The sequence below is a fragment of the Heptranchias perlo genome, chromosome 6, assembly GCF_035084215.1.
Source record: "Heptranchias perlo isolate sHepPer1 chromosome 6, sHepPer1.hap1, whole genome shotgun sequence".
Lineage (NCBI taxonomy): Eukaryota > Metazoa > Chordata > Chondrichthyes > Hexanchiformes > Hexanchidae > Heptranchias > Heptranchias perlo.
Genome location: NC_090330.1, coordinates 107,729,474 through 107,756,867, shown reverse-complemented (window position 1 = coordinate 107,756,867; position 27,394 = coordinate 107,729,474). Strand labels below are relative to the sequence as shown.

Genomic DNA, 27,394 nt, shown 5'->3' with positions numbered 1-27,394 from the left:
TAATAATCTGGCTTTATCTCCAATTTCATGAAGTTTGAATCTCTCCCCCTTAACTAACTTTCTTTCTAAATTATAGAGATTAACCTCCTTCAATCTTTCCTCTTGGCTCAACCTTCAAAACTCCATGCTAGCTGACATTATAAACAGTTCCCTTTCCTAAGGTACCGCCCCTCCCTTTCAAAACTACCGTCATTACTTCCCTGCTCAAAAAACCTACCCTTGCAAACTCCCCCCCGCTTCCTCTCCGAAGACCTTAAACATGTCACCTCCCAAATCTGTGACCATCTGTCCTGTATCTCCATGTTTGTGTGTCTCCAATCAGGTTTCCACTCCTGCCACAGCGCCGAAAGGGCCCTAACCAAAGTCACATACGAATTTATAACCTATTAAGAAATAAAAATTATGTCTGAAATAATCTGTGACCGTCACCGTGCTGTGTGTCAGCGGTGGCTCAGTGGGCAGCACTCTTGCCTCTGAGTCAGAAAGCTGTGGTGTCCAGCCCCACTCCAGAGACTTGAGCGCAAAATCTAGGCTGGCACTCCCAGCGCAGTACTGAGGGAGTGCTGCACTGTCGGAGGTGCCGTCTTTCAGATGAGACATTAAACCGAGGCCCCGTCTGCCCTCTTGGGTGGACTTAAAAGATCCCATGGCACTATTTCGAAGAAGAGCTGGGGAGTTCTCCCCGGTGCCCTGGCCAATATTTATCCCTCAACCAAAATCACCATAACAGATGATCTGGTCTATGTTTGGTCATGATTCTCCAGCCATCATGATGTGGGGCAGGCTTGATGGACCAGCTGTTCTTTTCCTGCCCCTCAATTTTATATGTTTGAATTACACTTGGCTTAACCTATTCATCACAATACCGGATAATTTAAGATAATTTACTTTCCTTACAGAATACTTTGAACGAAGGATGGATTTCAAGCATAATGTTATTGATATATTCATTTGTTTAAAAAATAAGTAACGTTTAAAATTTCCTATTTCAGATATTCATTAAGCAGGGCAGGTACTTCTTCCAACTGAAGGTTGATGTTCGGTCATTGCTGTCCACATTGAGGAGGTGCTCTTATGGTGACCATATACCACAAACTTGTAAGGGTTGTCCAGTTACTGGTTACCCCCTAGGCATGCCACGTCAAAGATGAAGTCTCTCAGAGGAGCCGTCAAGTTTGTGCTGCTTAAAGCAATTAGTTTTTATTAATTTCTATCATAGTGCACATTTTCAAGTAGGGGGAGAAATGCCTACTGATTTTTTTCTTTTTATTTTGTTTTGTTTTAAATCCCAAATTGTATATTTAGGACTGGGATATGAAAACTGAAACTTCTGCAGCACCTCAGGTATCCTGCTTTACGTTGATGGCATTTCTGGGAGATGGAGAGTTTTTTGTTGGTTCTGTGTATATTTGTATATAGAGTCATTTTTACTGAAGATGAAAATCTTGAGAGTGCATTAGGAGCATAACTGTACAAATTGCATCAAAGCCGTATGCTTATGTAGATAATATTTGGGTGAATCTCTGAAAGGCCATAAACTAAATATTGCCTTGGTTTATTACCTGTAAAGTTTGGTTAATGTTCAGGTGACTTTTGTTTTTAATTATTTCCAGGGTCTTGCCATTTTTGGATAATTAAGACCCAACTTGGAAAACCTCAGATCTCAAAGTCATCTATCTTAATATTGTTTTCTCTCGGTATGTCCTGTTCTTAGCCTTGGTCCAAATTAAGTATCTTGTTTGAAATCTGGCATCTTAGATGAAGTTAAAACTGAACGCCATCGTCACAAGTTAAGTTTACGTCACACTGGAAAAATTCAGAACAACAAACCACCTTCAAGATTTCTTTGGCCATTAACTTGCTTTCAATGATAATCCGAACAAAGCTAGAAATAACAGGTTGTCACATTATTCCTCTTGTTACTTTCCTCATAGATAAGGTAAGCTATGCAACCAGAATGATGTCTGTCCCTTTAAGAAACATTTAGTCTGGATCTTATGGCCTTCTTTCCATGTATCATGTCCAACGGCCCCTTCAAATATTTTCCTGCATCAGTCAAGTTTTGAGCTGCTATGCCTGATGAGATGACCTCTGCAAAAAATTAATTCTATTGATTTCAAGGCATATAGGGTTCGAATGATTATTTTCTGCATCAGAAAGCTAGTTTCTCTCATGTTTTGGAGAGTGTGCTGCGTATGCCCGCACCTGACTTCAGATGTTTCGGGTCCAGTTACAGACGGTAACAACTGATTCACAACGGCAAGTTTAGTGGGTTTAAATGGAAACCGAAAAGAGAGACTGCAGGAGCTCAAACAGTGTCCAACGCAAAGAGGCCAAATCATACTTTGTGTGCGCCAAAAAACCTAGGTCAGTCGTGACGCGATCAACTGTCCCATCCCTTCACAGAAAAAAAATCCACTTAAACCTAACAGCTCCAGGCTTTTTATGCCCGGTGACTCTCATCAATGCAGAAGCACAGTTTTAAGTGAAGAAGAAACGTACCCTACTTGATGAACGGATTCTCTAGTTTATAGCTCCAGTGTAAAGGAAGGGTCTAGACTAGATAGGCCCTGGGTACTGTCAGTATACTGAGCCCTGGTGCTGGGATTACTTCCAAAGCTACAGTTAGATCTATAGCCAGAGGTCTTCAGTCCTGCACGGAGATAAAGGGGGTCATTTTAACCTAACTCGCCAGGCGGGAAACCCACGGGATCGGGTGGAATGCCCGTATTGCACCCCGCCCAAAATGACTCCCAAGTAAAACCAGCGTTGCACCCGATCCAGTCAGTTTCCCAGAGGATTGCCCCCAAACTGTGAATACTAGGCTTACAGGACCCTGCATCTTGTAGACAAGATCTTGTCCATGGGTTGCAAGATTAAGTGATGTGCCCTGCGTTACACTGGCTCTGAACCTCCAGGTTCTGAAGTATTGCCATCTTATCCTGTTGAGGGAATTTTTCCAGCGAAGCTCATTAAGCAAAGTAAATTGTTTGTTACACTGTCAAGCAATGGAGGACCTGCCAAAGTCCTTGTTACTTTCATTACCTGTCCTTGACGTTAGAAAAGCAAATTTATCAAGGAAGAAAATTGCTCAATACATCCCCTCTTTGTAGAAGTCACCTAACCCTTTACTATGGTTTAAACCAGCAAGAGTACCATCAAACATTGCTGTCCTTTCAAGTGCAGGTCACTTGGTATCAGTGCCTCACCAGAGTCCTCAATGTTCTTGTCTGCAAAATGCACAGACGGAAAATGCAAACACTCACCCAGATACTGCTCCCCAACTTCCAGTTGAATCTGGAACAATCCCATCCACGAGGGAGGACTCCCCTGTCAATGTTTTGGCCATACATGAGCTATGCAGTGGTACTTGGTATGAACAGCAAAATCATAACACAGATCTGTCTTAACCGCCTGGTGCTGGTGGTTTAGTTATTTTTGTAGTCACCACAATAAGGCTCCTATGACTCCTGTTAATTTACTACTTTTTGCATAGAACTTACAGCACAGAAGCAGGCCATTCGGCCCAACTGGTCTATGCCGGCGTTTATGTTCCACACGAGCCGCCTCCCTCCCCTCATCGTCTCACCCTATCAGCATATCCTCCTATTTCTTTCTCCCTCGAGTGCTTATCTAGCTTCCCTTAAAAGCATCTATGCTATTCACCTCAACTACTCCATGTGGTAGCGAGTTCCACATTCTCACCACTCTCTGGGTAAAGAAGTTTCTCCTGAGTTCCCTATTGGATTTATTAGTGACTATCTTATATTTAATAGTTCTGGTTCTAGACCCTGGTTCTGGTCTCCCCCGCAAGTGGAAACATCATCTCTACGTCTACCCTATCATCATCTTTAAAGACCTCTGTCAGGTCGCCCCCTCAGCTTTCTGTTCTCTAGAGATTTTTAAAATGGAATCCTGTAGAGTGCTGGTGGAGAGTGCAGCAGTTACGACCATCACGCCTCAATCTTAGCACTGCTGCCTGTTTCAACAGGCAATTTTTTTTTTTAAATTCCTTTTATTTTTTAAACATGAAGAGTGGTTTATGCTCGCTCCATGGAGGGAAGTAGGTCGATCTCCTTGTACCTTGCGTTGAGATGTCTAAGGGAGAATTGAGAGCCTTGGAATGGGGAGGTTGTGTGACGGTGTAAATGAAAAGTATCTCAAAGCTGCTTCTGGTTTTATTTGGTTGCCTAATTTACCCCATTGTTAATGTGGAGTATGAATTAATTTGAGGAATAATGACTAGTACGCCCCACTAAGTAATGCATGTTTTTGTTTCATAACTATTGAAGGGATGTTTATCAGAAATGTATGGCTTGTAAGTTAGAAATAGAGTACAATGAAAATGTAGTTTAGATAGTCAAAGATTTTACAACGTTTTTTTGGCAGTTTCATAAGTGCAATCTTTGTATTTCTGCGAATAAACGATATTGCCCCTTAAATCATATCACGTGCTCGAAAACTTTCTAAATATGCATCAGAACCTAAGGCCCTTGGATTCAGATGGACCACTGAACGGTTTACGTTGTAAAGCAAGCACCAGTGACAAAATAACCTTTCCAAGGTATTCAGTATATCTGAAGTAAGGCCTGTCCTGCAGTGTTCCTTGGGACAGCCAGCAAACAGCTAATGTAGCATTAATCGATCTAGGGTAGTTACGAACTCTACTGAAATGCAGTTTTTAATCTAAAGTTGTGCCAATATAAATACCAGTGAAGTCACCTTTGAAGTACTATAGTGTGAAGTGGCTTGTTATTTCTGTAGATTCAGCACCTTAAGTTTTTACACTTCCACCCCAATTCTGATATGTCAAATGAAATACATCGGTACTTTATCCATTGTTCTAAGATTTAACTTCAAAATGTTTTAACCTACTAAACGAAGAGTGGATGGAGTCCGTTTTGCAAATATGTAAGATTGCATTCCAGCTAGGGTTAGGTATTTTTTGTAAAAGGCTGCGATCCACGTTAGTGAATCTTGTTGAGGGACAGCAAACCCTTTCCTGCTTCCTCTTAAAATTATCTGAATGCAACTTCATTCTGTATTTATCCCCTTGTTAAGCATCCTTCAACTGATTTTAAATTGACAGCGTATTGTTTCATAAACTTCTTAGTGTCATAGTATGGTACAGCACAGAAGGAGGCCATTCGGCCCATCGTGCCTGTGCCAGCTCTTTGAAAGAGCTATCCAATTAGGCCCAATCCCTTGCTCTTTTCCCCCATAGCCCTGTAAAATTTTTTTCCCTTCAAGTATTTATCCAATTCCCTTTTGAAAGTTTACTTGTAGCTGATACTGTTGACTGGGCAAATTACCTGATGTTAGATCATATATATGCTACTTAGAAATGTTTCCAAATCATTGGATTTTGTGTCTGGATTAAAAAGAAATGCACTTTTGTGAGTAGTAACAGTGGCACTGTTGGCTACGTTGTAAGATCCTACTTAATGGAATAGTATGTATCAGAGGTACTAGTTATAGGTCAATTTTTGTAAAGCTTGTTAAACAGAAAATCTGTCGGTAACCTGAATATACTGTTAGCATTCCATTCTTAGTTATTTTTTTGAAGGTGAATATTTCCCTATTCGTTTGCACTATATAATTGGTCATTTAACAGAGGATAGTATCCACTAATTATAAGCTTCAAGCAATCACTGTTTCCATAACACAAGTGCCATTTCTCATTCTGTCCCCTCTATTGTGCTCTTGAGCTGCACTCTTCACAGTTGTATATCCTTATTTAGTTTTGTGTATATCTGCTGCACTTTGGAAAGGATTTCCTTTTAGTATTTTAAACATGGTACGTATGTTGCAGTTTTGTACCTATTCTCTCCGGCTAACTACAATTTCTTTACAATCAGAGGAAACTGTAATTATTGTATTTTGTGCATAAAATGGCAATAAAGTAGTAGGATCATCAGGAAATGTTCTTAAACACAGGTATAACGTATGGAGTGATTCAATTAAAAAGACAATATTTTTATAATTGTGTGTAAAGAGCTAGTATTGCAGTAAATTGGGTCCTTTAAGATGTTTAATAATGACAGGATACTTATTAAAGATGCTAATTAAAAGTGTAAATTTCATTTTATGTAACATGCTGACAGTTTATAGTCTTGTATATAATCCTTGCTTCTGTCATTAAACACAATGTATTGAAATTCCTTGTAAGCTTTTAAGTGATTTAAAATAAAACGTGAATTATGATGCAAAATACAATCTTAGTTCTGTAAAAACAAGTTGTTTTTAGAAGTGAGACGGAGCGTGGGGCATTAACATTACTGGCGTTTATCAGATTTTTTATTTAATTTCAGATTGTGGGAGTTGGGGAATCGGATCATTTTTTTAACCATCTAAAATTCAGCAGCCCCTTTGCAACGGAAAGAAATGAATTACAGAATCTTACAGCACAGAACGAGGCCGTTTGGCCCATCGTGCTTGTGCCGGCTCTTTGAAAGAGCTATTCAATTAGTCCCATTCCACTGCCCTTTCTCCATAGCCCTGCAAATTTTTCCTTTTCAAGTGTATATCCAATTCCCTTTTGAAAGTTACTAATGAATCTGCTTCCACCGCCCTTTCAGGCAGCGCATTCCAGATCATAACTCGCTGCGTAAAAAAATTCTCCTCCTTATCCCCCCCCCCCACCCTGCCTTGGATATTTTTGCCAATTACCTTAAATCTGTGACCTCTGATTACTGAGCCAGTGTAGCATCCTTTAAAATGGAACTTTAAGCACAGTAAAGTTACAAAACCACATTCTACACATTGATTCTAAATGGGTTTTGCACTTTAAATGCATTGGGAAAAATCAGTGACACTGATTTAGTTATTTTCAAAGTTTATGGTAGAGGCACATTGTTAAATGTTGAGTTTTTATGTTTGAGGTGTGGGGCAGTATCTCTAACACACTTTGAGCTGGATATATGAATTAACTTCAACAAACCAGTCCTGTGAGGCATCAGAAATTTTAAAATAGGCTTAATGTTAATCCATAGGCTGCTGCTGTTTCATTACAATTTTTACTTAGAATTTACAGCAAGAAATAGGCCATTCAGCCTAACAGGTGTTTATGCTCCACACAAGCCTCCTCCCACCTTACTTCATCTCACCCGATTAGTACATCCTTCTATTCCTTTCTCCCTACTTATCTAGCTTCCCCTTAAAGGTATCTATGCTGGCCACCTCAACCACTCCATGTGGTAGTAAATTCCACATTCTAACTACTCTCTGGGTAAAGAAGTTTCTCCTGAATTACTTATTGGATTTATTAGTGACTATCTTATATTTATGGCCCCTAGTTTTGGACTCCCCCACAAGTGGAAACATCTTCTCTATGCTCTATGTCTACCCTACCAACCCCTTTCATAATTTTAAAAATCTCTAGAAAAAAGACTGAGGGGTGACCTAATAGAGAAAAGAGCCCCCGCCTGTTCAATCTTTCCTGATAGTTGTAACCTCTCAGTTCGGGTATCATCCTTGTAAATCTTTTTTTGCACCTTCTCCAGTGCCTCTATATCCTTTTTGTAATATGGAGACCAGAACTGTGCACCATACTCTAAGTGTGGTCTAACCAAAATTCTATTAAGTTTCTTCCATCTGGGAATAAAGTGCCCATACAGTAATGCTTTGTGTAGATAGTAATTCAAACCACTCAACTGTGAATTTCTCCTTGGAACATTTCTAAACATCTGTACTATAATCCAAAGTAGCTGTTGGGCTGTTAGTAATGTATGATTTGGTGGCAATTATAAATTCATGCCAATTTTTTGTTTTTTTTGTTTGAGATCATTGGAAATGCATAAAAATATTTTCCTCTTTCCCCCACTCCCCAAAAAACCTCTCTTTTCTCACCCCCCCCCAAAGAAAACCTCAATCACATTACTATTTGACAGAGAACGAGTGTGCCTTTTAACATTAGCAAGGGTTGTAAACTCAAATTTTCAGTATGCAGCTTCAAAGCTTACATTGACCAAATGAACTCAATGTTAATGGTTGACAGCAGCAAATACACAGAAGTAGAAAAGATTAAAGAAATGCTCCGCCATTATTTGTATTCAAACCATATTAAGACAAGCACTTTTAGTTCAGATTTGTCACAACACAAAATTGGGACTAAGTGAACTCGAAGCAGCTGAAATGAGAAGAAACCCTAAGTGCTGGATAACCAGGACAGATGTGAAACAACTGATCTGAACACAATTGGAATATCTCATTGCCTTATTCAAGCCAAAACTCTCTCTAATTTCTTTGATCCTAGGAATTTTTGTTGTTGGTTTTGACCCATGCATAGGTTGTGGGTGAAAAGAAAATCATTGTATAGATTAGAAAGATTAAGAAAGCATGACATAACTCAGAGGGAACAAAGGGATTAAATGTTCTGATAAGTATAGGAATAGTTAAAAGGAAGGATGGAGCCTATTGGAAAGAAAGGAAGTCTTGCATTTGAAAAGCACATCTCGTTATCCAGACGCTTTACAGCGAAGTAATGACTTTCTGCAGTGTAAGCAGCCAATTTGCTCACAGAAAGGTGCTACAAATAGCAATGAGCTGAATAGTTCATTTGTTCTGGTGGTTGAGGGATAAATGAAGGTGCTGGGAGGACAGGGGATTTTTATGTCCACCTGGACAGGCAGAAGGAGCCTGTTTAATGTCTCATTGTAAGGATAGGCACAGATACACTAAACACCAGCTAGCTTATTCTATTTGATAATGAGCTAGAGCTGTTAGGTTAAAACACACTTCAGAAAGACACAGCTGTAGCAGGCAGGCTTTTATCACAGTGGGGGTGGGGGAGCGTAAAGAAGGAATTTCAATTGCTGAATGGACTTGCAATTAAGATTGGAAGTGATAAGATATCAAAGGCGTACACAACATATAACAGCTAATAGCAGCTGTATCAACAGCATACACACAGAGAGGTAACAATGGTATATGATATCCACATTTGTCCTAAGTAATGAAACCCATAAGAATACAACACACTGAAGCTGCTGGGAACTTCAATCTACTCTTTGAGCCTAGCGTAAGCAGCAAAGATGGCATGCCTGTGATCTCCTGAGGAGTCCTTGGTACGTAAGTATAATTGGCACCCATATCTCATATACACTGCATGTAAGGGGTTATGTTTTATCTCAGTAACTTGATTTAATAAAGAGTATTACCCAGATGTTTGTTTCCTAGTACTTGAATTAGAGGTGAAGGATGTATGACAATATCCTATATAAACCCAACACTGTCTAGATTATTGTAAACAATTTTACAACACCAAGTTATAGTCCAGCAATTTTATTTTAAATTCACAAGCTTTCGGAGATTTTCTCCTTCCTCAGGCAAATGTTTCAAGAGCTCCTTGAAGCCTACGCATTTATACATATAGAACAATACATGGTGTTTACAGACTGCCCCTGCAACTGCCCGTTGCCACATCATAGATTATTGTAAACCCACAACCTTTTAACTTTGGTCACCTGCTATCACTGAGCCAAGCTGATAGATGAAAAAGAACATGTTATGGAGGTTGAAGAATAGCTGAGATAGTGAATGAGTACTTTACCTTGGTTATTACAAGAATGTGGTAGAAGGAATGAAAGGGTAAATAGGAGAAGGAACTAATAGGTAGGATAACTGTATAGAAAGAACTTGTACCGAAAAAAACTAGTGGAACTCAAAAGTAGACAAGGCACCAAGCCATGATGATAAGCATCCTAGAATGTGGAGGCAAGTCAGAGGATATAGCAGATCATGATCTTTCAAACATAATTGGATGTGGAAATTGTGTCAGAACACTGGCTGGTTGCCAAAGTAACACCTCTGTTCAAAAAGGGAGACAGGGATAAAATAGTAACTAGTGCCTAACATTGAACGGGGGTAAACTTCTAGAGGTCATCATACAGGATAAAATTAACAATCATTCAGCAAGACAGGTTAATTAAGAGTAGCCAGCACAACAACAACAATAATTTGCATTTATATAGCACCTTTAACGTCGTAAAACATCCCAAGGCACGTCACAGGACTGTTAACAAACAAAAATTGACACCAAGCCACGTGAGATATTAGGACAGGTGACAAAAAGTGTGGTCAAAGAGGTAGGTTTTAAGGAGCGTCTTAAAGGAAGAGGGAGAGGTCGAGAGGAGAGGTTTAGAGAGGGAATTCAGTGTTTGGGGTCTTGTCAGCTGAAGACACGGCCACCAATAAATGGCCAATCACGCCTAACCAACTTAATAGAGTTCTTTGAGGAAAGAAATACAGTGAATGTTGGCGATATAGATTTTCAAAAGGTGTTTGATAAAGTGCCACATAGTAGGCTTGTTGATAACATTATGGTATTAATGGGCATGTGGCAGCATGGAAAGGAGGTTGGCTAAAGGACAAAAAACAGTACTAGTTAAAAGATGTTTTTGGACTGAAGGAGAACATAGGATCAGGAGTAGGTCATTCAGCCCCTCGAGCCTGTTCTGCCATCCAATTAGCTCACCCCTTAATCTTCTATAGTCAAGGGAATACAAGCCTAGCCTATGCAACCTAGACAATCAAAACCTTGCACATGACACAAAATGGGGAGTGTGGTTAACTTCAAAGGGGATTGTAAGTGACCGAAAGAGAACATAGACATCGATTGGGCAAGCAAACATCAGATGAAATTTAATGCGGAGAAATGTGAGGTTATTCATTTTGGGAAGAATAGCAAGAGGAAATATACACTGACTGCTATTCACACAATGCTTGTTGAACACAGACCAACGTGACATTGGTTGTCAAAAAGATGAATGAGGCAGAATACAAGAGCCTCACCTCTGCATCTAGTCAGGAGTTACAAATGTCTGTGACCAAAAACACTGCAGAGCTAACAAGGTGGGTTCAGGGACTGGGGTGGAAGTGCAGAAAGGACTTTGGGGGTTCTTTAAAAGTGTGAAGACAAGTTGATAAAGCTGTTTTAAATAAAAAGATTCTAGGTTTTCTAAGTCGGGGTATAGAGTACAAAAGCAAAGAGGTAATGCTAAACCTATACAAACCATTGATTGAAGCCACAATTATCCAATTTTGGCACTATTATAAGAAGGATGGTGACGCCACATGAGGTACAAAAAGATTCTCTAAGATGCTACCATGAATGAGAGGTTTCAGTTATAAGAAATGAATAGAAAAACCCAGCGGCAATAATTAAGTTTCCATGGTAACAGAAGCCATCCAGAAAGCCACGGTAGCGACCAACGTGCTGAATAAGGGCCCTAGTACAGCAAGAAATTTGGTGTTAGGCCGATTGGATAAGCTATCAAGGTCTTACATAGAATTTACAGCACAGAAACGGGCCATTCGGCCCAACTGGTCCATGCTGGTGTTCATACTCCACATGAGCCTCCTCCCACCCTATTTACTTCATCTCTCCCTATCCACATATCCTTTCTCCCTCATGTGTTTATCGAGCTTCCCCTTAAATGCATCTATGCTATTCACCTTAATCATTCCTTGTGGTAGCGAGTTCCACATTCTCACCGCTCTCTGAGTAAAGACGTTTCTCCTGAATTCTTTATTGGATTTATTAGTGACTATCTTATATCTATGACCTTTAGTTTTGGTCTCCCCCCGACAAGTGGAAACGTCTTCTCTACGTCTATCCGTCATAATTTTGAAGACCTCTATTAGGTCACCTCAAGAGAAGAGAGCCCCAGCCCGTTCAGTTTTTGCTTTGCTTGAGTTGATTTGCTTTTTTCTCCTTTTATAAATCAAATTCAGCTTGAGGGCAATAGTTGCAATTTGAAACGTGCTCTAAAGATTAGGGATGATTTTTTTTTTTAAAAAAAGGAAAAATGCTCTACTGGATCACTGGAATTATGAGGTGGCTGAAATTCGAACCTGTGGTTTCTGATCAAACCCGTATCCCACCACTCCAGGGCCCCACCTTATTGAAAAAGATTCCCTTATAAAACTTTACAGGTACAAAATGTTGTTTCCATTTCTTTACATTTTGTTTTAAAGGGCTATCGATGACATAAGGCTGTGGAGGTGAATTACCACAAATAATAAAAAGGAATTTGTAATTTAATTGCCAAATGGTCCTATTGTTTTTCAAACTATCAAACACTAACCTTCAGCTTGATTCACGAACGACATTCTCTGTGACTGTGACCATGGTGTATATTCCTTCTCATCCTCCTTAGCTTTGCTCCAGCCTTGAACGACAATTAACCACATCAACCTCCTCCAATGTTGTCCAGCTCTGTAGGACTGCCCGCACTTTGACCCACTCTTGCCTATCCAATTGTAGTCAGAGCATCTCATGCAATGGCTTCTCTTCCCACCATTGCCTCCGCGATCCATCCTTGGACTCCTCCTTTTCCTCATCTGCATGCTGCCCCGGGTAACATCACCCACAGCCAAATGAAAATCGGGGATGTGTAAGAGGCAAGAATTGGAGGAGCGCAAAGATCTCGGAGGATCGTAGGGCTGGAGGAGGTTACAAAGATAAGGAGGGGGGGGGGGGGGGGGGGTTGCGGGCAAGGCCATGGAGTGATTTGAACACAAGGATGAGAATTTCAAAATCAAGGCATTGCAGGACCAGGAGCCAATGTAGCTCAGCGAGCACAGGGGTGATGGGTGAACCGGACTTGTTGCGAGTTAGGATACGGCCAGCAGAGTTTTGGATGAGCTCAAGTTTACGGAGGGTGCAAAGTGAGAGGTCGACCAGCGGAGCATTGGGATAGTCCTGTTGGAACTACTATGATCCCTTCATTTTAAGACAATTCACAAGGTCACTACTTTGTGACTCTGAAAGGCAGTCTGGGGGGGGAGGGGGGTTGCTTCTGAGAGATCAGGGCTTTGCAGCCATGGCTCACGATACGTGTCCAACATCCCAAGACATGGGCTAAGTTCCGTTCACCCATCAGACCAATCATTCACATATTGAAGGCACACTACAGGAGCCTGGATCAATATGGTGGACATCCTGCAATACAGTGTGGCCAGGTTCTCGAGGAGGCTGTGCTGCGTGCTACCGATTTGGGGAAAGAAATTAACTGCAAGGTGGTTCATAAACTGCCCAACAAATAGAACTCTCCAAATAGTTACTGCCAAGAGACCCAGCGCCTTAAGGTGGGACTCGCCAATGTCACACTTCAGTACAGTGGAGGGTGAGCTCTGGTCGATCTTTGATGAACGATAAGGAGAAGCAGAAACCTGCCTGTTATAAAGTCCTGCTGGAGAAAATTCCAATGAGGCTTTTATTTCATTCATCGCGACTTCTACCTGTTTGGAGCGTACTAACCCGGACCTCATTTTGGAATAGTGGCCTGGGACAAACTTTGGAGGAACGTCCTGAATATATTGTGTAATAGTGATCGATCATGAACAGTGAAGCATCAGAGGCTAATTGAAAATCCTTGGTCCCTTAACTCCAACCAGTTATTTGCCTTAATGGCCTCAACATCTTAAAGGAATCTGCTGGCAGAGCACTCTTTGTAAGTGGAGTAAAAGGAGCCTTTATGGTCACAAAAGAGCCTCATCCCTTGCCCACATTTAGTGGCTACTGTGCAGCTACTAAACTAAAGGAATGTGGTCTCTGTGCTTCTCTCTACTGGGCTTTCCCATGACGAGGCAAGCTCAGCCAACCCAGCCTGAACATCCTGGGTGCGTTCAGGAAAAGCATAGCCCAATCTACCATTCCGGGAGAGCACTGATATACAAGGACCTCAATGTCTGTAACATCCAAGGCTATTTGGAGTTATTATTGAACTACAGTTATATCACCCTTTGTGAGGAGCAAATGATAGCTCTCTCTCTGTGGAACCATGAGCACCATTACGGAGCTTACCAAGAATAAGGTGCATAGAGTTGGTTTAGGAAGCCCAGTATCTCGCTATTATGTACTCTGAATTGCCCTAGTGGCACCTCATAGGTCTTCCCATGTCAACACTCACAATATAAAATAACTCAGGGCAAATTAAGAACAACAAAATGAAGAATAGAAAGAGACTTGCATTTATACAGTGCCTTTGATGACCTCAGGACGTCCCAAAGTGCTCTACAGCCAATGAGGTATTTTCTGTTGTAGTCTCTGTTGTAATGTAGGAAACGCGGCAGCCAATTTGCACACAGCGAGATCCCACAAACAGCAATGAGTTAATGACCAGGTAATCTGTTTTAGTGACGTTGGTTGAGGGATAAATATTGGCCAGGACACCGGGGAGAACTCCCCTGCTCTTCGAAATATTGCCGTGAAATCTTTTACATCTACCCGACAGGGCCTCTGTTTAACATCTCATCCGAAACACAAGGATTGAGTAATGAGTTACATGGCTTCAGAACCACAAACCCATACTTTTTTTTTGATAATCTTTTAAACAAACTTTATTGTTATAAACTGATGGGGATCAGCATGGTAGAACTTTCTAACCATGAATTTTAATCACAATTTGCTTTGAGTTCTTTTAATGGATGCTTCCAACCGTACAATCTTTTAACCATTTCTTTTTGATAGTGTTGCCGAGTGTATTTTAAACACTTACGAGTTTAGAGCACGGAAGGCAGTCATTCAGCCCATCACAGCCGTGCTGGCTCCTGCATACCTGAACACAGCAATGTTTGAAAAAATTCATAGGAACTGATTTGAGCACCTATGAATCTGTGTTTTTAAAAAAAAATTGTGGATATTTATCATCACTTAATCTGACTGAAGATTGAATTCCATTGACTTTAGTGGAGTTTTGATTAGGGAAAATATGTCAGAATGGGAAGCTAGCAATAAATTAGGTTTTTTTTTCAAAATATGACATCCATTACAGCATAGATATCAGATGCTACAACATTGGTGCCAAGGTAGTGTTTATTGAAATGGTTGGGTCATTTAAAAAAAAAAGGCAAATTCAACACTATAAAATAGGAACTGTTTTCTTGCAAAAGTTTTGAGACATTGCACGATGCGATCTTAACATATAAACATGTTGATGCAAGCATCTGAAATTCCTTTATCTGCTACTTTAAGTATATGAATTTGTACGCTAATATCACCCAGTGTAACTCCACCCAGAAGGAGTCCTTGCTTTAACAGAAGTACCTGTTCCATGTTTTTTTTTTAAAAAAAATCCCTTTAGCTCCAACTTTTCATTCAGCACTGGGCTTTCACGCAACGAATGGAGTTATGACAATAAAATTATGATCCTTAAATTCCAGCCTGGATCAAACACAGACACTGGGTGGGCGGATCAGTGCCTGCATCTGGAATTTGGGGCCAAATCTGGGTTCGGCCAGGATTCGGTTCCATTTTTCACACTCCAGCCATTTTCCATATTGGGGGCGGGGGGGGAGGGGGAGAAATCAGGGGTAGGTTGGAGGGGGGTGGAAATCTGCCAAAGAGACATGTCGGGGGAGGGGCGGGCCTGAAATTTCACCCTCCACACCTTTAATAGGCCTCGGAAGAACTCGTGCCAGCTGATGGGCTGGTACGAAACCTTTTGAAAGGCCTCAACCTTGCCCAGGCTAACCCAGAAAGGATTGACTACCTACTGCCTGGAGGCAAAATGGCTCCTTTTTGGAGCTTAAAAAGCCCAAAGTTTACTTTTATTGTTCCCCTGGAAAGGCCGCGTGCGGGCCACCTCGAGGGGAGGGAGCGAGTGGATGTGGGTCAGGCACATTAAATCACCCTTGCAGGACCCCAACCAGACCACGAAAATGACCTAGGGACAAGCTCTACAGCCTATTGCAAGAGGCAAGTGGAGTTGGCCCCATGTTATTAACCCATTCAGGGTAGAAGAGCTTTCCCAGTGTATTGAAATCATATGAAACTGGATGGAATACACTGCTGTCTTGGTGTAACAGATGTAATATATCATACATGGGGACTACAAAATAATGGGATATTTAACAATCTGGGTTCAAGGCTAGTCAAGTCACATCAGGTCACTATTGGTTATATTCTCCATCATGTTTAAAATTAATGTTGTATAGTATAGACACTGAATAAGTAATATACAATTTATACGATTTCAATCCACTAAATGCTCTCCTACCCTGAATGAGTTAAGAACACGGAGCTTAAAATTCTATGGGGACAACTCCACTTTAGAATAATAATTGGTAGAAGGATTAGAGGGGAGTTGAGGAGAAATGTTTTCACCCAGAGGGTGGTGGGGGTCTGGAACTCACTGCCTGAAAGGGTGGGAGAGGCAGAAACCCTCAACTCATTAAAAAAGTACCTGGATGTAACCTACAAGGCTACGGACCATGAGCTGGAAAGTGGGACTAGGCTGGACAGCTCTTTCTCGGCCGGCACAGACACGATGGGCCGAATGGCCTCCTTCTGTGCCGTAAGTTTCTATGATTCCATCCTATGAATTATCATCTTGGCAATAATGGAATAAATAAAAATAATCCAACTTGTGACATCAGGAAATAAGTAACCCAGAATCACTCAATGGATCCATACTGCACGTCTCACCACTCCCGTTTGCTATTCCATTTCATCTCTCAGCTATGAGGCTCAAACTTGATCACCCATCAGATAAAATACAATCAAGTCTGTTCTGATGCCAGGAATTTAAAATAAAAGATCCATTTTTAAAAACTCTACCATTGGAAATACATTAGCCGCCATGTCGTGGGATGGGACTTGAGCACAGACTGTAAACAGTGCAAGCTTCCTACAATATGCGACCGTTCAAGATTTCACTGTGTGCTGGTGACACTGCATGCTCAAGAATAATCTGTTACAACTCACTGCCGTTCGAAATTAAATTGGGTTACAAATTGCATTTTTTTTAAAAAACGGGTATTTAACAAAATAAATCCTGAAAAATTCAGCCCAGGGAGAGTTAATAAGGAACCAAGCAAGCGAAAGTGATTTTTTTAAAAAAAACAGAACATTCTTGGAAACAAGCTGGAATTTAAATGGAACCAAATGCTTCTTGTTTAGCAATCCAGTGCTGCAATCCTCAAACAATTTCACTCAATCGCCTACTGCGACTTCCCGCCTGGCACGATCAATTAAAATATTTTGTGCTGTAAACAATATGGATAAACTTCAGGATCAAATGCATAAAGGGAAGCCAATAAACACGCCAGGGAGGGAGGAATAGAAGGTTACGCTAATAGGGTGAGATGAAGTAGGGAGGGGAGGAGGTGTGTGTGGAGCATAAACACCAGCATGGACCAGTTGGGCGGAATGGCCTGTTTCTATGCTGTACGTTCTAGGTAATTCTATGAAACTTCAGATTCGAATGCTTAGTAATTATGGAAGGTATAGGAATATTGCAGATATGGGAATAGATCGGCTAAACCTTTTTCTTTCTCAATAAAAGCCAACTACAGCCTAGCAAGAAGTGACCCTGTTTTGGCCAGGGGCATTTCCATTTGCAATAATCAGATTGGAACTGAAGCACAGCTACTTAACATGGCAACAATTTTCACAGCGTAAAAAAATAATATTTTAAATGTTCAATTGAGTGTTCAAAGTGGCTGTCTGCCTGTCTGGGGCAATTCAGTAGCCTTAGGCCAGGATGCTGTCGGACTTAACCCTTGGGCCTTTGTAAAGTTAGAAGATTCTTTAAATCAATGGCAAGACAAAGATAAACTCAATCCAAATCAACAGTGTGATTGTCAAGTCTGTATTAATTAGTACCTAAATGTATTGGTCTAAAAAAATGTGGATCACATAATCAGCTCAAAACACTAGTGCTGTGTCTACAATACAGTTGAATCCTTTAAAATGCATTCCAGTGATTAGTTTGCCAATACAGTTTTATGCTTGCATTCGGGTTACGAGATAATGAGTGAACAAGAGAGGTACATCGAAATTGTAGAATTGGATTAGATATGCATTCTTTCAAACTCTCCTCTATGGGTCTCAACTTTACACAATGTTGATGCTGCTATTTTTTTTTAATACAAACTCATTTTAACTCTGGGCATATATTGGTAAAGTAGATTTCCCCCCATCTTGGACTAAACTGAGGTTCATGAGGGAGAAAAACATGCACATTTCAGTTTTTTTGTAGTTCTAAAATAGATTCAATTACTATATTGGCATTGCTTATTTTAAAGACTGGATGGTTTAGGTATTCAGTAACCTCAAAAATGTTGAGTGGAACTCTAAAAATACAAAATGCCGTTGTGAGAACTGAAGCTGGTCTGATTAAAAGGAGCTTCTTCCCCCTGTGATCAGTAGGCGTGGGACTCCTTGCGACTTAAAAGACGAGTACGGGTAGCAGAGCTCGTGGCACTTCTGATCACTTCCATCCACCTGTTAAAAGAAAAGTGGTGCGTGAAAGTAAAAATGTGCAAAAACCAAGCAGATATATTGTAGTAGGGCGCTGTGTTTGATCCAAAAAACCCACTTATACATAGACTGTGTTTCTTCTGGCTCAGTGGGCAGCACTCTCGCCTCTGAGTTGGAAGGTTGTGAGTTCAAGTCTCACTCCAGAGACTCGAGCACACAATCCAGGCTGACGCTTTAGTGCAGTACGCCGGCACAGGCCAGTTGGGCCAAATAGAATGTACAGCACAGAAACAGGCCATGCAAATCTGCAAGAGCAACTAATAAAATAAATTGATTACCTGAAGCCTTGCAGTATGATCAGCATTACGAGTGGCATAATGAGTCACATTCCAAAAACCAATGGTGCAACAGCACTACCATCAGGAATGTCTCACCTTTCAAACGTATATTCACTTTCAGCCCTGAAGAAGTACACGTGTGACTTGAACTGTAGCTTGAAGACGTAGTCCTTGTGAATATTGTCAGACTCTGCAGGAATGGTGACGGAATAGCCCAGCAGTGGCAAGCTGGCTAGTGGATGATTATCCTAAGAAAAGATCCAAAGCGTAGTTAGAAAATGGCCACTGCGGGGGAGGGGGGAGAAAACATTACTGAATGCAATTGACGCTTCCGTGACTTTTTGGAAACGGGGAATTCACACTTACATAATGTGGAGAAATACAACGAGAGGAAGAAGGGGGAGGCAGAAAGAGTGAAAAAGAAACAGAAGATAGGACGGCAGAAAGGATTAAAGAATGTGACACAAACAGAAGGACAATTACACAAAAGGAGGACACAATTTATGTTATTTCTGTCCATGAGCAATTAGCACAATGGAACCTGTTCCGCCATTCAATTCGATCATGGCTGATCTGTATCTTAACTCCATCTACCCGCCTTGGTTCCGTAACCTTTAATACCCTTGCCCAACAAAAATCTATCAATCCCAGTTTTGAAATTTTCAATTGACCCCCAGCCTCAACAGCTTTTTTGAGGGAGAGAGTTCCAGATTTCCTCCCCCCTTTGTGTGAAGACGTGCTTCCTGACATCACCCCTGAACGGTCTAGCTCTAATTTTAAGGTTATGCCCCCTTGTTCTGGACTCCCCCTACCAGAGGAAATAGTTTCTCTCTATCTCCCCTATCAACTCCTTTAATCATCTTAAACACCTCAATTAGATCACCCCTTAATCTTCTATACTCGAGGGAATACAAGCCTACATGCAACATTTCTCCTGCAAGTGAACACATTATAAATAAGGAAGAAATCTTTATCCGAAACCTCAAAAAAGAACTTGCATTTATATAGCGCCTTTCACGACCTCAGGACTAGCCCAAAGCGCTTTACAGCCAATGAAATACTTTTGAAGTGTAGTCACTGTGGTAATGTATGATGTGAAGTGAATGTGCCTGGACACTGTATCGTCAAATCCCTCAGTACTTGCAACAGATTTACTGTTCACTCTATTGTATGACTCACCTGATGCGATTTGTAGAAAAAGAGGCAGAAGTTAGTAAAGACCACCCAAAGCTTCTGCCAACCATTGCTGTTTTTGAATTTTCTCAGCAAGTTTCCGGACAGCTGATTCTGACATGGGAGGAAACCACAAATAAAGTGACATAAAATAAATAAACGTTGCAAGGGAATCACAGAGAGAGATTACAAAAAAAGGATCAACAAAGTGAACATACCGCCCACTAGTGAAATCAAAATGCTGCTGTTTTTTTTTAAAGCAATGGAGAACTTACTGCTAATGGTATTGCCAACACTCGCATTTCAACTAGGGTTGCCAACCCTCCAGGCTTGCCCTGGAGTCTCCAGGAATTAAAGATTAATCTCTTGGACACTGCTGCGAGCAAAAACCCAGGGAGAAAAATCATTGGGGCATTAAAAAAAATTATGTTTTTAAAATTTTCTTTGAACACTTTTTTTTAAATATTAGTTATAAAAGTTTGGAGATGGGGGGAGAAAGGCCGTTTGACTGTGGAGGGCAGTTGGAGGCGGGAGGTCATGTGATGAAACCTCCAGGAATGCGTCCAACCAGAGTTGGCAACCCTAATTTCAACTGCAGAACGATAAACAAATCCAGACTCTTTCAGATCTCAGGGGAATCGCTAATATTTCCTGAAGTGAAAGGAAGGCTGTAAAATAGTTATTCACCAAAAATAAATAGCTGCTGAAGAAAGGTTTTTGTAAATAATTGCTTTGCTGCCTCAACTCACTTTAGGAAATGCTATTGGATGGTCCTAATCATGTACAGAACACATTTATTTGTTCATAATTCTTCAATTGAAAGCAATAACATGAGCCGTCAACTCTCCATTATTAAGATGGCAGTCCAGCTTCATTTGAACTGATACTCTAGCAAACGTTCACCCTCTGTTACCAAGACTTTTTTTTTGCTGTCTCTATATTTGTTCAGCACACCAATCACATTTAGTTACTTATACCATGCTGCCTGCTGCTACCCTATTAATGCAGAAACTCTCCAGCCAAACTTCCAATACTGGAGAAGCTTTCAAACTGTTAAGATTCCATTTAAATTGACTAGAATCTTATTTTAAAATTAGAGGCTTCTAAATTATAAATCTACTTTCGCCATTACTATCAAAGGAATGTGTGTGCGTTTTGGAGTGTGATTAACATCCCTCTTATATGGGAGAGTGCTGCCGGCTGTTTTGTGTACAAACTGAACCAGCTTCTTAGTTTTACGTTTTATGAAGGGAACCTTCTCTGATAGACTTTGCTGATCATTATCTGCTTACTTAATGTACTTGGCAGTCATGAAATTATTAATTAAAAAAACACAACTAAAGATAGCCAACCCAGTCAACTGAGATAACTAAAGATAGCCAACCCAGTCAACTGAGATAACTAAAGATAGCCAACCCAGTCAACTGAGATAACTAAAGATAGCCAACCCAGTCCACGGAGGTAACTAAAGATAGCCAATCCAGTCAACTGAGATAACTAAAGATAGCCAACCCAGTCAACTGAGATAACTAAAGATAGCCAACCCAGTCCACGGAGGTAACTAAAGATAGCCAACCCAGTCCACGGAGGTAACTAAAGATAGCCAACCCAGTCCACGGAGGTAACTCCTAAAAGTGTCCATGAACTTTATTGACAAGCGAATCATGAAATATATACTTATTTTTCATTATTTCAGACAATACACCATTCTATATTTTTAATCTTAGCTCCTTTGCATGCCATCTTTTCTACATTGTTGATGTATCCAGTCCTATTTTGCATTGTTATATGCAGTTACATCTGCTTAAATTTACTTAGGTATAAAATACTAGAATTATATTCTTGTTTGGTGATTTGGCCAACTCAACTGGATTCAAGTTACAGAAACCGGCTCATATTTTCTGGTTGAGAGTTAAGATTCCATTTGGCCCTCAAATGACATCGTTTGCAATGTTTCATTTATATTTTAAATTTTTTTCTCCCATGTTTGGAACTGTGAAGTTTACCTCATTTTCGGTTTAAAGACTTGACCTAAGGCGCCAATGATGGTTCAGAATTTCCAGTGCAGAATTGAGCCAGGAAGACCAGGAGGTCCCAAGTTTGATCCCAAGCTATGCTGAGTAAACTGATCTCAATCAGGGCAACAGTAGAGTGCTACAATTGGACTTAGTGCTTCAGGGTTGGGGAGTGGCAAAAAAACTAACTGGGGATCCCATTTCTGATCACTTTCCTGCTGGAAAGTATTACATAGAATTTACAGCACAGAAACAGGCCATTCAGCCCAACAGGTCTGTGCTGTTGTTTATGCTCCACACGAGCCTCCTCCCACCCCATCAGCATATCCTTCTATTCCTTTCTCCCTCAGGTACTTTATCCAGCTTCCCCTCAAATGCATCTATTCTATTCACCTCAACTACTCCTTGTGGTAACGAGTTCCACATTCTCACCACTCTCTGGGTAAAGAAGTTTCTCCTAAATTCTTTATTGGATTTATTAGTGACTATCTTATATTTATGACCTCTAGTTTTGATCTCCCCCACAAGTGGAAACATCTCTATGTCTACCCTGTCGAACCTATCTACACGTGCATGGACATCAGTTGACACCTCTCCAATTGAACTACCAATAGCTATTATTTTGCCACTATTTAAATAATGTGCACGTATTTTATTGACAGTCACTTTAAAGGGGCAACGCTGTCATAATAAAGTATCTCGGGAGACATTGTACGGTAAATTACACAAGAAAAATAAACCTGTGAAAGAGCAACCTCACTGCATTGAATTTGGGACTTTAAATTAAACATTTTAATTACAGTTTTAATGGACAACTAAAAGTGGAATTACATTACATGTTTTGCATTGGCATGAAGCTTAACAACAGCACTAAACCTGTGCTGTTTAAATCTAGCATATAGGCCTAACTTGGCTCGAGCATTTATCCATGGTTAGGACAGGCCCTCACTCTGGATTAGGGTCGTCAACCCTCCAGGATTACCCTGGAACCTCCAGGAGTTAAAAACTAATCTTCAGGACGCTGCTGCAAGCAAAAACCCAGCAGGAAAATCATATAAGTGATAAAAAGAATTAAGTTTTTTAAAAAAAAAATACTTTGAACAATTTTGTTTGTTTGTTGTAAAAATATTGGAGATGGGGGGGAAAAGGCTGTTTGACAGACAATCAAGAATCATCCAAATCAGGTAATGAAGAGTCTACTCACTTTCCGATTAATGTAAGGAATCTTACAACGCCAGGTTATAGTCCTTACATTTGTCCACCCCAGTCCATCACCGGCATCTCCACATCATGGCCACTTTCCGATTGGCTGTGGGAAGGTGGGGCACTGCGAGGAAGCACGTGTCGGGCGACCAATGGCGAAAGTATGGGGGGGTGGGGTGGGGTGGTTGGAGGCAGGAGGTCATGTGATGAAACCTCCAGGAATATGTCCAACCAGAGTTGGCAACCATCAAAGTGAGGCAAAACCACCTCAACACTTACGCTATAGTTATAGCTATAAAACCTTTAAATATAAGTTTGAACACTGAACCACACTGTGAGCTCCTGTCCAGAATCATAGCTTGATACCGCACAGTAGGAGGCCATTCAGCCCATCGGTAGCTCTTTGGAAAAGGTTTCCAATTAGTTCCACTCCCCTGCTCTTTCCCCACAGCCTTGCAATTTTCTTCCCTTCAAGAATTTATCCAATTCCCTTTTGAAAGTTACTATTGAATCTGCTTCCACCGCCCTTTCAGGCAGCGCATTCCAGATCGTAACAACTCGCTGAGTAAATTTTTTTTTCCATAGGTCACCTCTGGTTCTTTTGCCAATTAACTTAAATCTGTGTCCTCTGGCTACCAACCCTTCTGCCACTGGAAATAGTTTCTCCTTAATTACTCTATCAAAACCATTCATGGTTTTTGAACGCCTCTATTAAATCTCCCCTTAACCTTCTCTGCTCTCAGGAGAACAACCCCAGCTTCTCCAGTCTCTCCACATAACTGAAGTCCCTCATCCCTGGTACCATTCTAGTAAATCTCCTCTGCACCCTCTCCATGGTCTTGACATCCTTCCTAAAGTGTGAAGGTTAATCCAGGTACTCTCTTGTTCACCTCCCAGCGTCACCAGCAGTAAATCACCTTATTGGCAGGAAATTGTGAGTGTCAAGGAGAGAGCTGGAAAAAGAGGATGGGAGAGAATCCAAAAGAAAAATATATATATTGTTCCACTGGGATTGTTCTCCTTAGAGTACAGAAGACTACGGGGAGATTTAATAGAGGTGTTCAAAATTATGAGGGGTTTTAATAGAGTAGATATGGAAAAACTGTTTCCACTGACAGGAGGGTCAGTAACCAGAGGACACAGATTTAAAATAATTGGCAAAAAAGCCAGTGGGGAGATGAGGAGAATTTGTTTTACACAGCGAGTCGTTATGATCTGGGACACGCTGCCTGAAAGGGCGGTGGAAGCAGATTCAATCGTAACTTTCAAAAGGGAATTGGATAAATACTTGAAAAGGAAAAAATTTGCAGGGCTACGGGGAAAGAGCAGGGGGAATGGGACTAATTGGATAGCTCTTTCAAAGAGCCGGCACAGGCTCGATGGGCCGAATGGCCTCCTTCTGTGCTGTAAGATTCTATGATTTCACAACATCTAACTAAAAGAAACTAAAATAAAAAAAGTCTTCAACTAGATTATGTTGTTTGCCAGTAGTCAGTCAAGCAGTGAGATACATATGAAGCTTTCCTGTTTTCTCATTTAAGATACAAAGTCCATGTATTGTAGTATGTTTGTTTAAATATGTTCGTACATTACATTTTAAAATTTCATATTATTACAATTTGTAACCACCATAAGTTGAAGGGTTAATCGTGTTTGTGGAAATAATTCAAACTGGCCCAGGAAAATATATCGATTTTTTTCAATTAACAAATGAGGTGAAGTGTCACATTCTGAACATTGAAAAGCTGAGCTTCTCTGGTCAGTGTGATGCCTCGTGTAACGTACTACTGTCTGAAGTCATGCAGGTAAGTTATTGCTGTTACCAGAAAACTGTATCACAGTCCATAAAATAAAATGCTGTTTTCATTTAATGAGATGCAACTAAATTAAAATTCTTTTTATGTCCACGAACAGATACCTGCGCCTTGCTCAAGCCTACAAATAATTAGTAGGCAATTTAAATTCAGCCTGACTTTGTAATCGAGCCTGCAGTTGTGTTTTGACAGGACAAACGATTACGCCAAGTATCACAAAGCTATCAAAACAAAGTTCTGCAATTTAATCACTGCCTTGTTTGCTAAAACCAAATGCCTTGGCAGCTGGTCGGCATATTTTCTTTTACCGTTACCTCGATAATCCTGAAGTAATCATAAAAGGAGAGACTCTGCATTCGATACCAGCAGACATGAGAAATGGCAACAGGCCGCTCATTATTGATCAGTCCAGAGGGGAGTGAGGCAGAGTCACTAACAGTGAAGGTTTCTTCATCACACCAACAAGGCAACAAGGACAAAGGGAGAGAAGACAGAGACAGACTGTAAACTATGCAGGGAGTAAGGAAGGACTAACAGCTTTGTAAATGAATTGTAATTAGGGTTGCCAACCATCCAGGACTGTCCTGGAGACCCCAGGAATTGAAGATTAATCTCCAGGTCACTGCTGCGAGCAAACCCAGGAGAAAAGTCATCGGGACTTTTACACTTTCAATTATTGGTTATAAAAAAACATTGGAGATGGGAAAAAAGGGCTGTTTGACTGAAGTTGAGAATCATCCAATTGGGCCATGAAGAATGTTTGCTCCTCAATTGGCCTTGTGAAGGGCAGTGTGTCGCGAGGATGGACGTGTTGGGTGATCAATGGTGGAGGCGGGGCAATGGGAGACGGGAGGTCACGTGATCAAACCTCCAGGAATACGTCCAACCAGAGTTGGCAACCCTAGTTGTAAAGTGCACACAAATACCACAATCTGTGTAGCAAGAACAAGGGTTAGAGCTTGACAGGATGCCTGAAAAAAAAAGCTTTAAAAAGGAGCCAAACCAATTTTACTTTAAGGATTTTCACATCAAGTTACATCGAAACTACAGCACAGAAACAGGCCATTCGGCCCAACTGGTCTATGCCGGCATTTATGCTCCACATGAGCCTCCTCCCTTCCTACTTCATTTAACCCTATCAGGATATCCTTCTATTCCTTTCTCCCTCATGTGTTTATCTAGCTTCCCCTTAAAAGTATCTCTGCTATTCGCCTCAACTACTCCTTGTGGTAGCGAGTTCCACATTCTCACCACTCTCTGGGCAAAGAAGTTTCTCCTGAATTCCCTATGTTTATTTGTGACTACTTTATATTTATGACCTCTAGTTTTGGACTCCCCCACAAGTGGAAACATTTTCTCCACGTCTACCCTATCAAACCCTTTCATTATCTTAAAGGCCTCTATCGGGTTCACCCCTCAGCCTTCTCTTTTCTAGAGAAAAGAGCCCCAGCCTGTTCAGCCTTTCCTGAGAGGTATATCCTCTCAGTTCTGGCATCATCCTTGTGAATCTTTTTTTCACCCTTTCCAGTGCCTCTATATCCTTTCTATAATATGGAGACCAGAACTGTGCACAGTACTCCAAGTGTGGTCTAACCAAGGTTCTACACAACTTCTCTGCTTTTCAATTCTATCCCTCTGGAAATGAACCTTAGTGTATGATTTGCCTTTTTTATGGCCTTATTAACCTATGTGCTACTTTAGTGATTTGTGTATCTGTACCCCCAGATCCCTCTGCTCCACTACCTCATTTAGACTCTTAATGTCCAAGGAGTATGTGGTCACCTTATTCTTTCTACCAAAATGCACCACCTCACACTTATCAATATTGAAATTCATTTCCCAATTACACGCCCATTCTGCAACTTTATTAATGTCCTCTTGCATATTGACGCATTATTTCTTTGTATTAACTACACCCCCAATTTGGTGTCATCTGCAAATTTTGAACTTGTACTTCCGATTCCCAAATCCAAATCGTTGGTGTAAATTGTGAACAACAGTGGTCCCAGCACCGATCGCTGTGGAACACCACTTCCCACCTTTTGCCAGTCTGAGTAACTACCCTACCCTTAACCCCTGTTCTGTTTTCTATTTTGTAACCAACTTGCTATCTATTCTGCTACTTGTCCCCTGACTCCACATGCTCTGACTTTAGTCACGAGTCTACAATGTGGTACCTTATCGAAGGTCTTTTGAAAATCCAAATATATTACATCTACTGCATTACCCTTGTCTACTCTCTCTGTTACTCTTCAAAGAATTCAATAAGGTTGGTTAAGCATGACTTTCCTTTCTGAAATCTGTGCTGACTATTGTTCATTATATTTTCATTTTCTAGATGTTTTTCTATTACGCCTTTGTGTAAAGATTCCATTATCTTTCCTACTAAGCTAAATGGTCTATAGTTCCCTAGACCTGTTCTATCTCCCTTTTTAAATATTGGAATAACATTAGCTGTCCACCAGTCCTCTGGCACTGTTCCCTTTCCTAATGAATTTTCATATATATGTAATAGTGCCTCTGCTATCTCTTCCCTAACGTCTTTTAATATTCATGGATGCAATCCATCCGGACCAGGGGTTTTATTCGCTCAAAGTTTGATTAGATTATCAATTATCTCCCCCCTTTCTGTCTTAAATGTTTTTA

The 27,394-nt window shown here is 40.7% G+C and overlaps 2 protein-coding genes across 5 annotated transcripts in view; one reads left to right on the top strand and one right to left on the bottom strand.

The window, feature by feature from the left end:
- The window catches only part of LOC137323125 (serine/threonine-protein kinase 24), a 35,373-nt gene extending 29,215 nt beyond the window's left edge, over nucleotides 1–6,158 (top strand). For both annotated transcript variants that reach the window (XM_067986582.1, XM_067986581.1), the window contains exon 12: nucleotides 993–6,158. In XM_067986582.1, coding sequence (XP_067842683.1) covers nucleotides 993–1,029 — 37 coding nt within the window. In that variant the 3' untranslated portion in view covers nucleotides 1,030–6,158. The remainder of the gene's footprint in view (nucleotides 1–992) is intronic.
- Nucleotides 6,159–14,800: 8,642 nt separating this feature from the next.
- Nucleotides 14,801–27,394, bottom strand: part of farp1 (FERM, RhoGEF (ARHGEF) and pleckstrin domain protein 1 (chondrocyte-derived)) — a 240,541-nt gene continuing 227,947 nt past the window's right edge. For all 3 annotated transcript variants that reach the window (XM_067986578.1, XM_067986580.1, XM_067986579.1), the window contains exons 25-27: nucleotides 19,723–19,830; nucleotides 18,640–18,791; nucleotides 14,801–18,229 (exon numbers count right to left, since the gene is read on the bottom strand). In XM_067986578.1, the coding sequence (XP_067842679.1) occupies nucleotides 18,148–18,229; nucleotides 18,640–18,791; nucleotides 19,723–19,830 (342 nt within the window). In that variant the 3' untranslated portion in view covers nucleotides 14,801–18,147. The remainder of the gene's footprint in view (nucleotides 18,230–18,639; nucleotides 18,792–19,722; nucleotides 19,831–27,394) is intronic.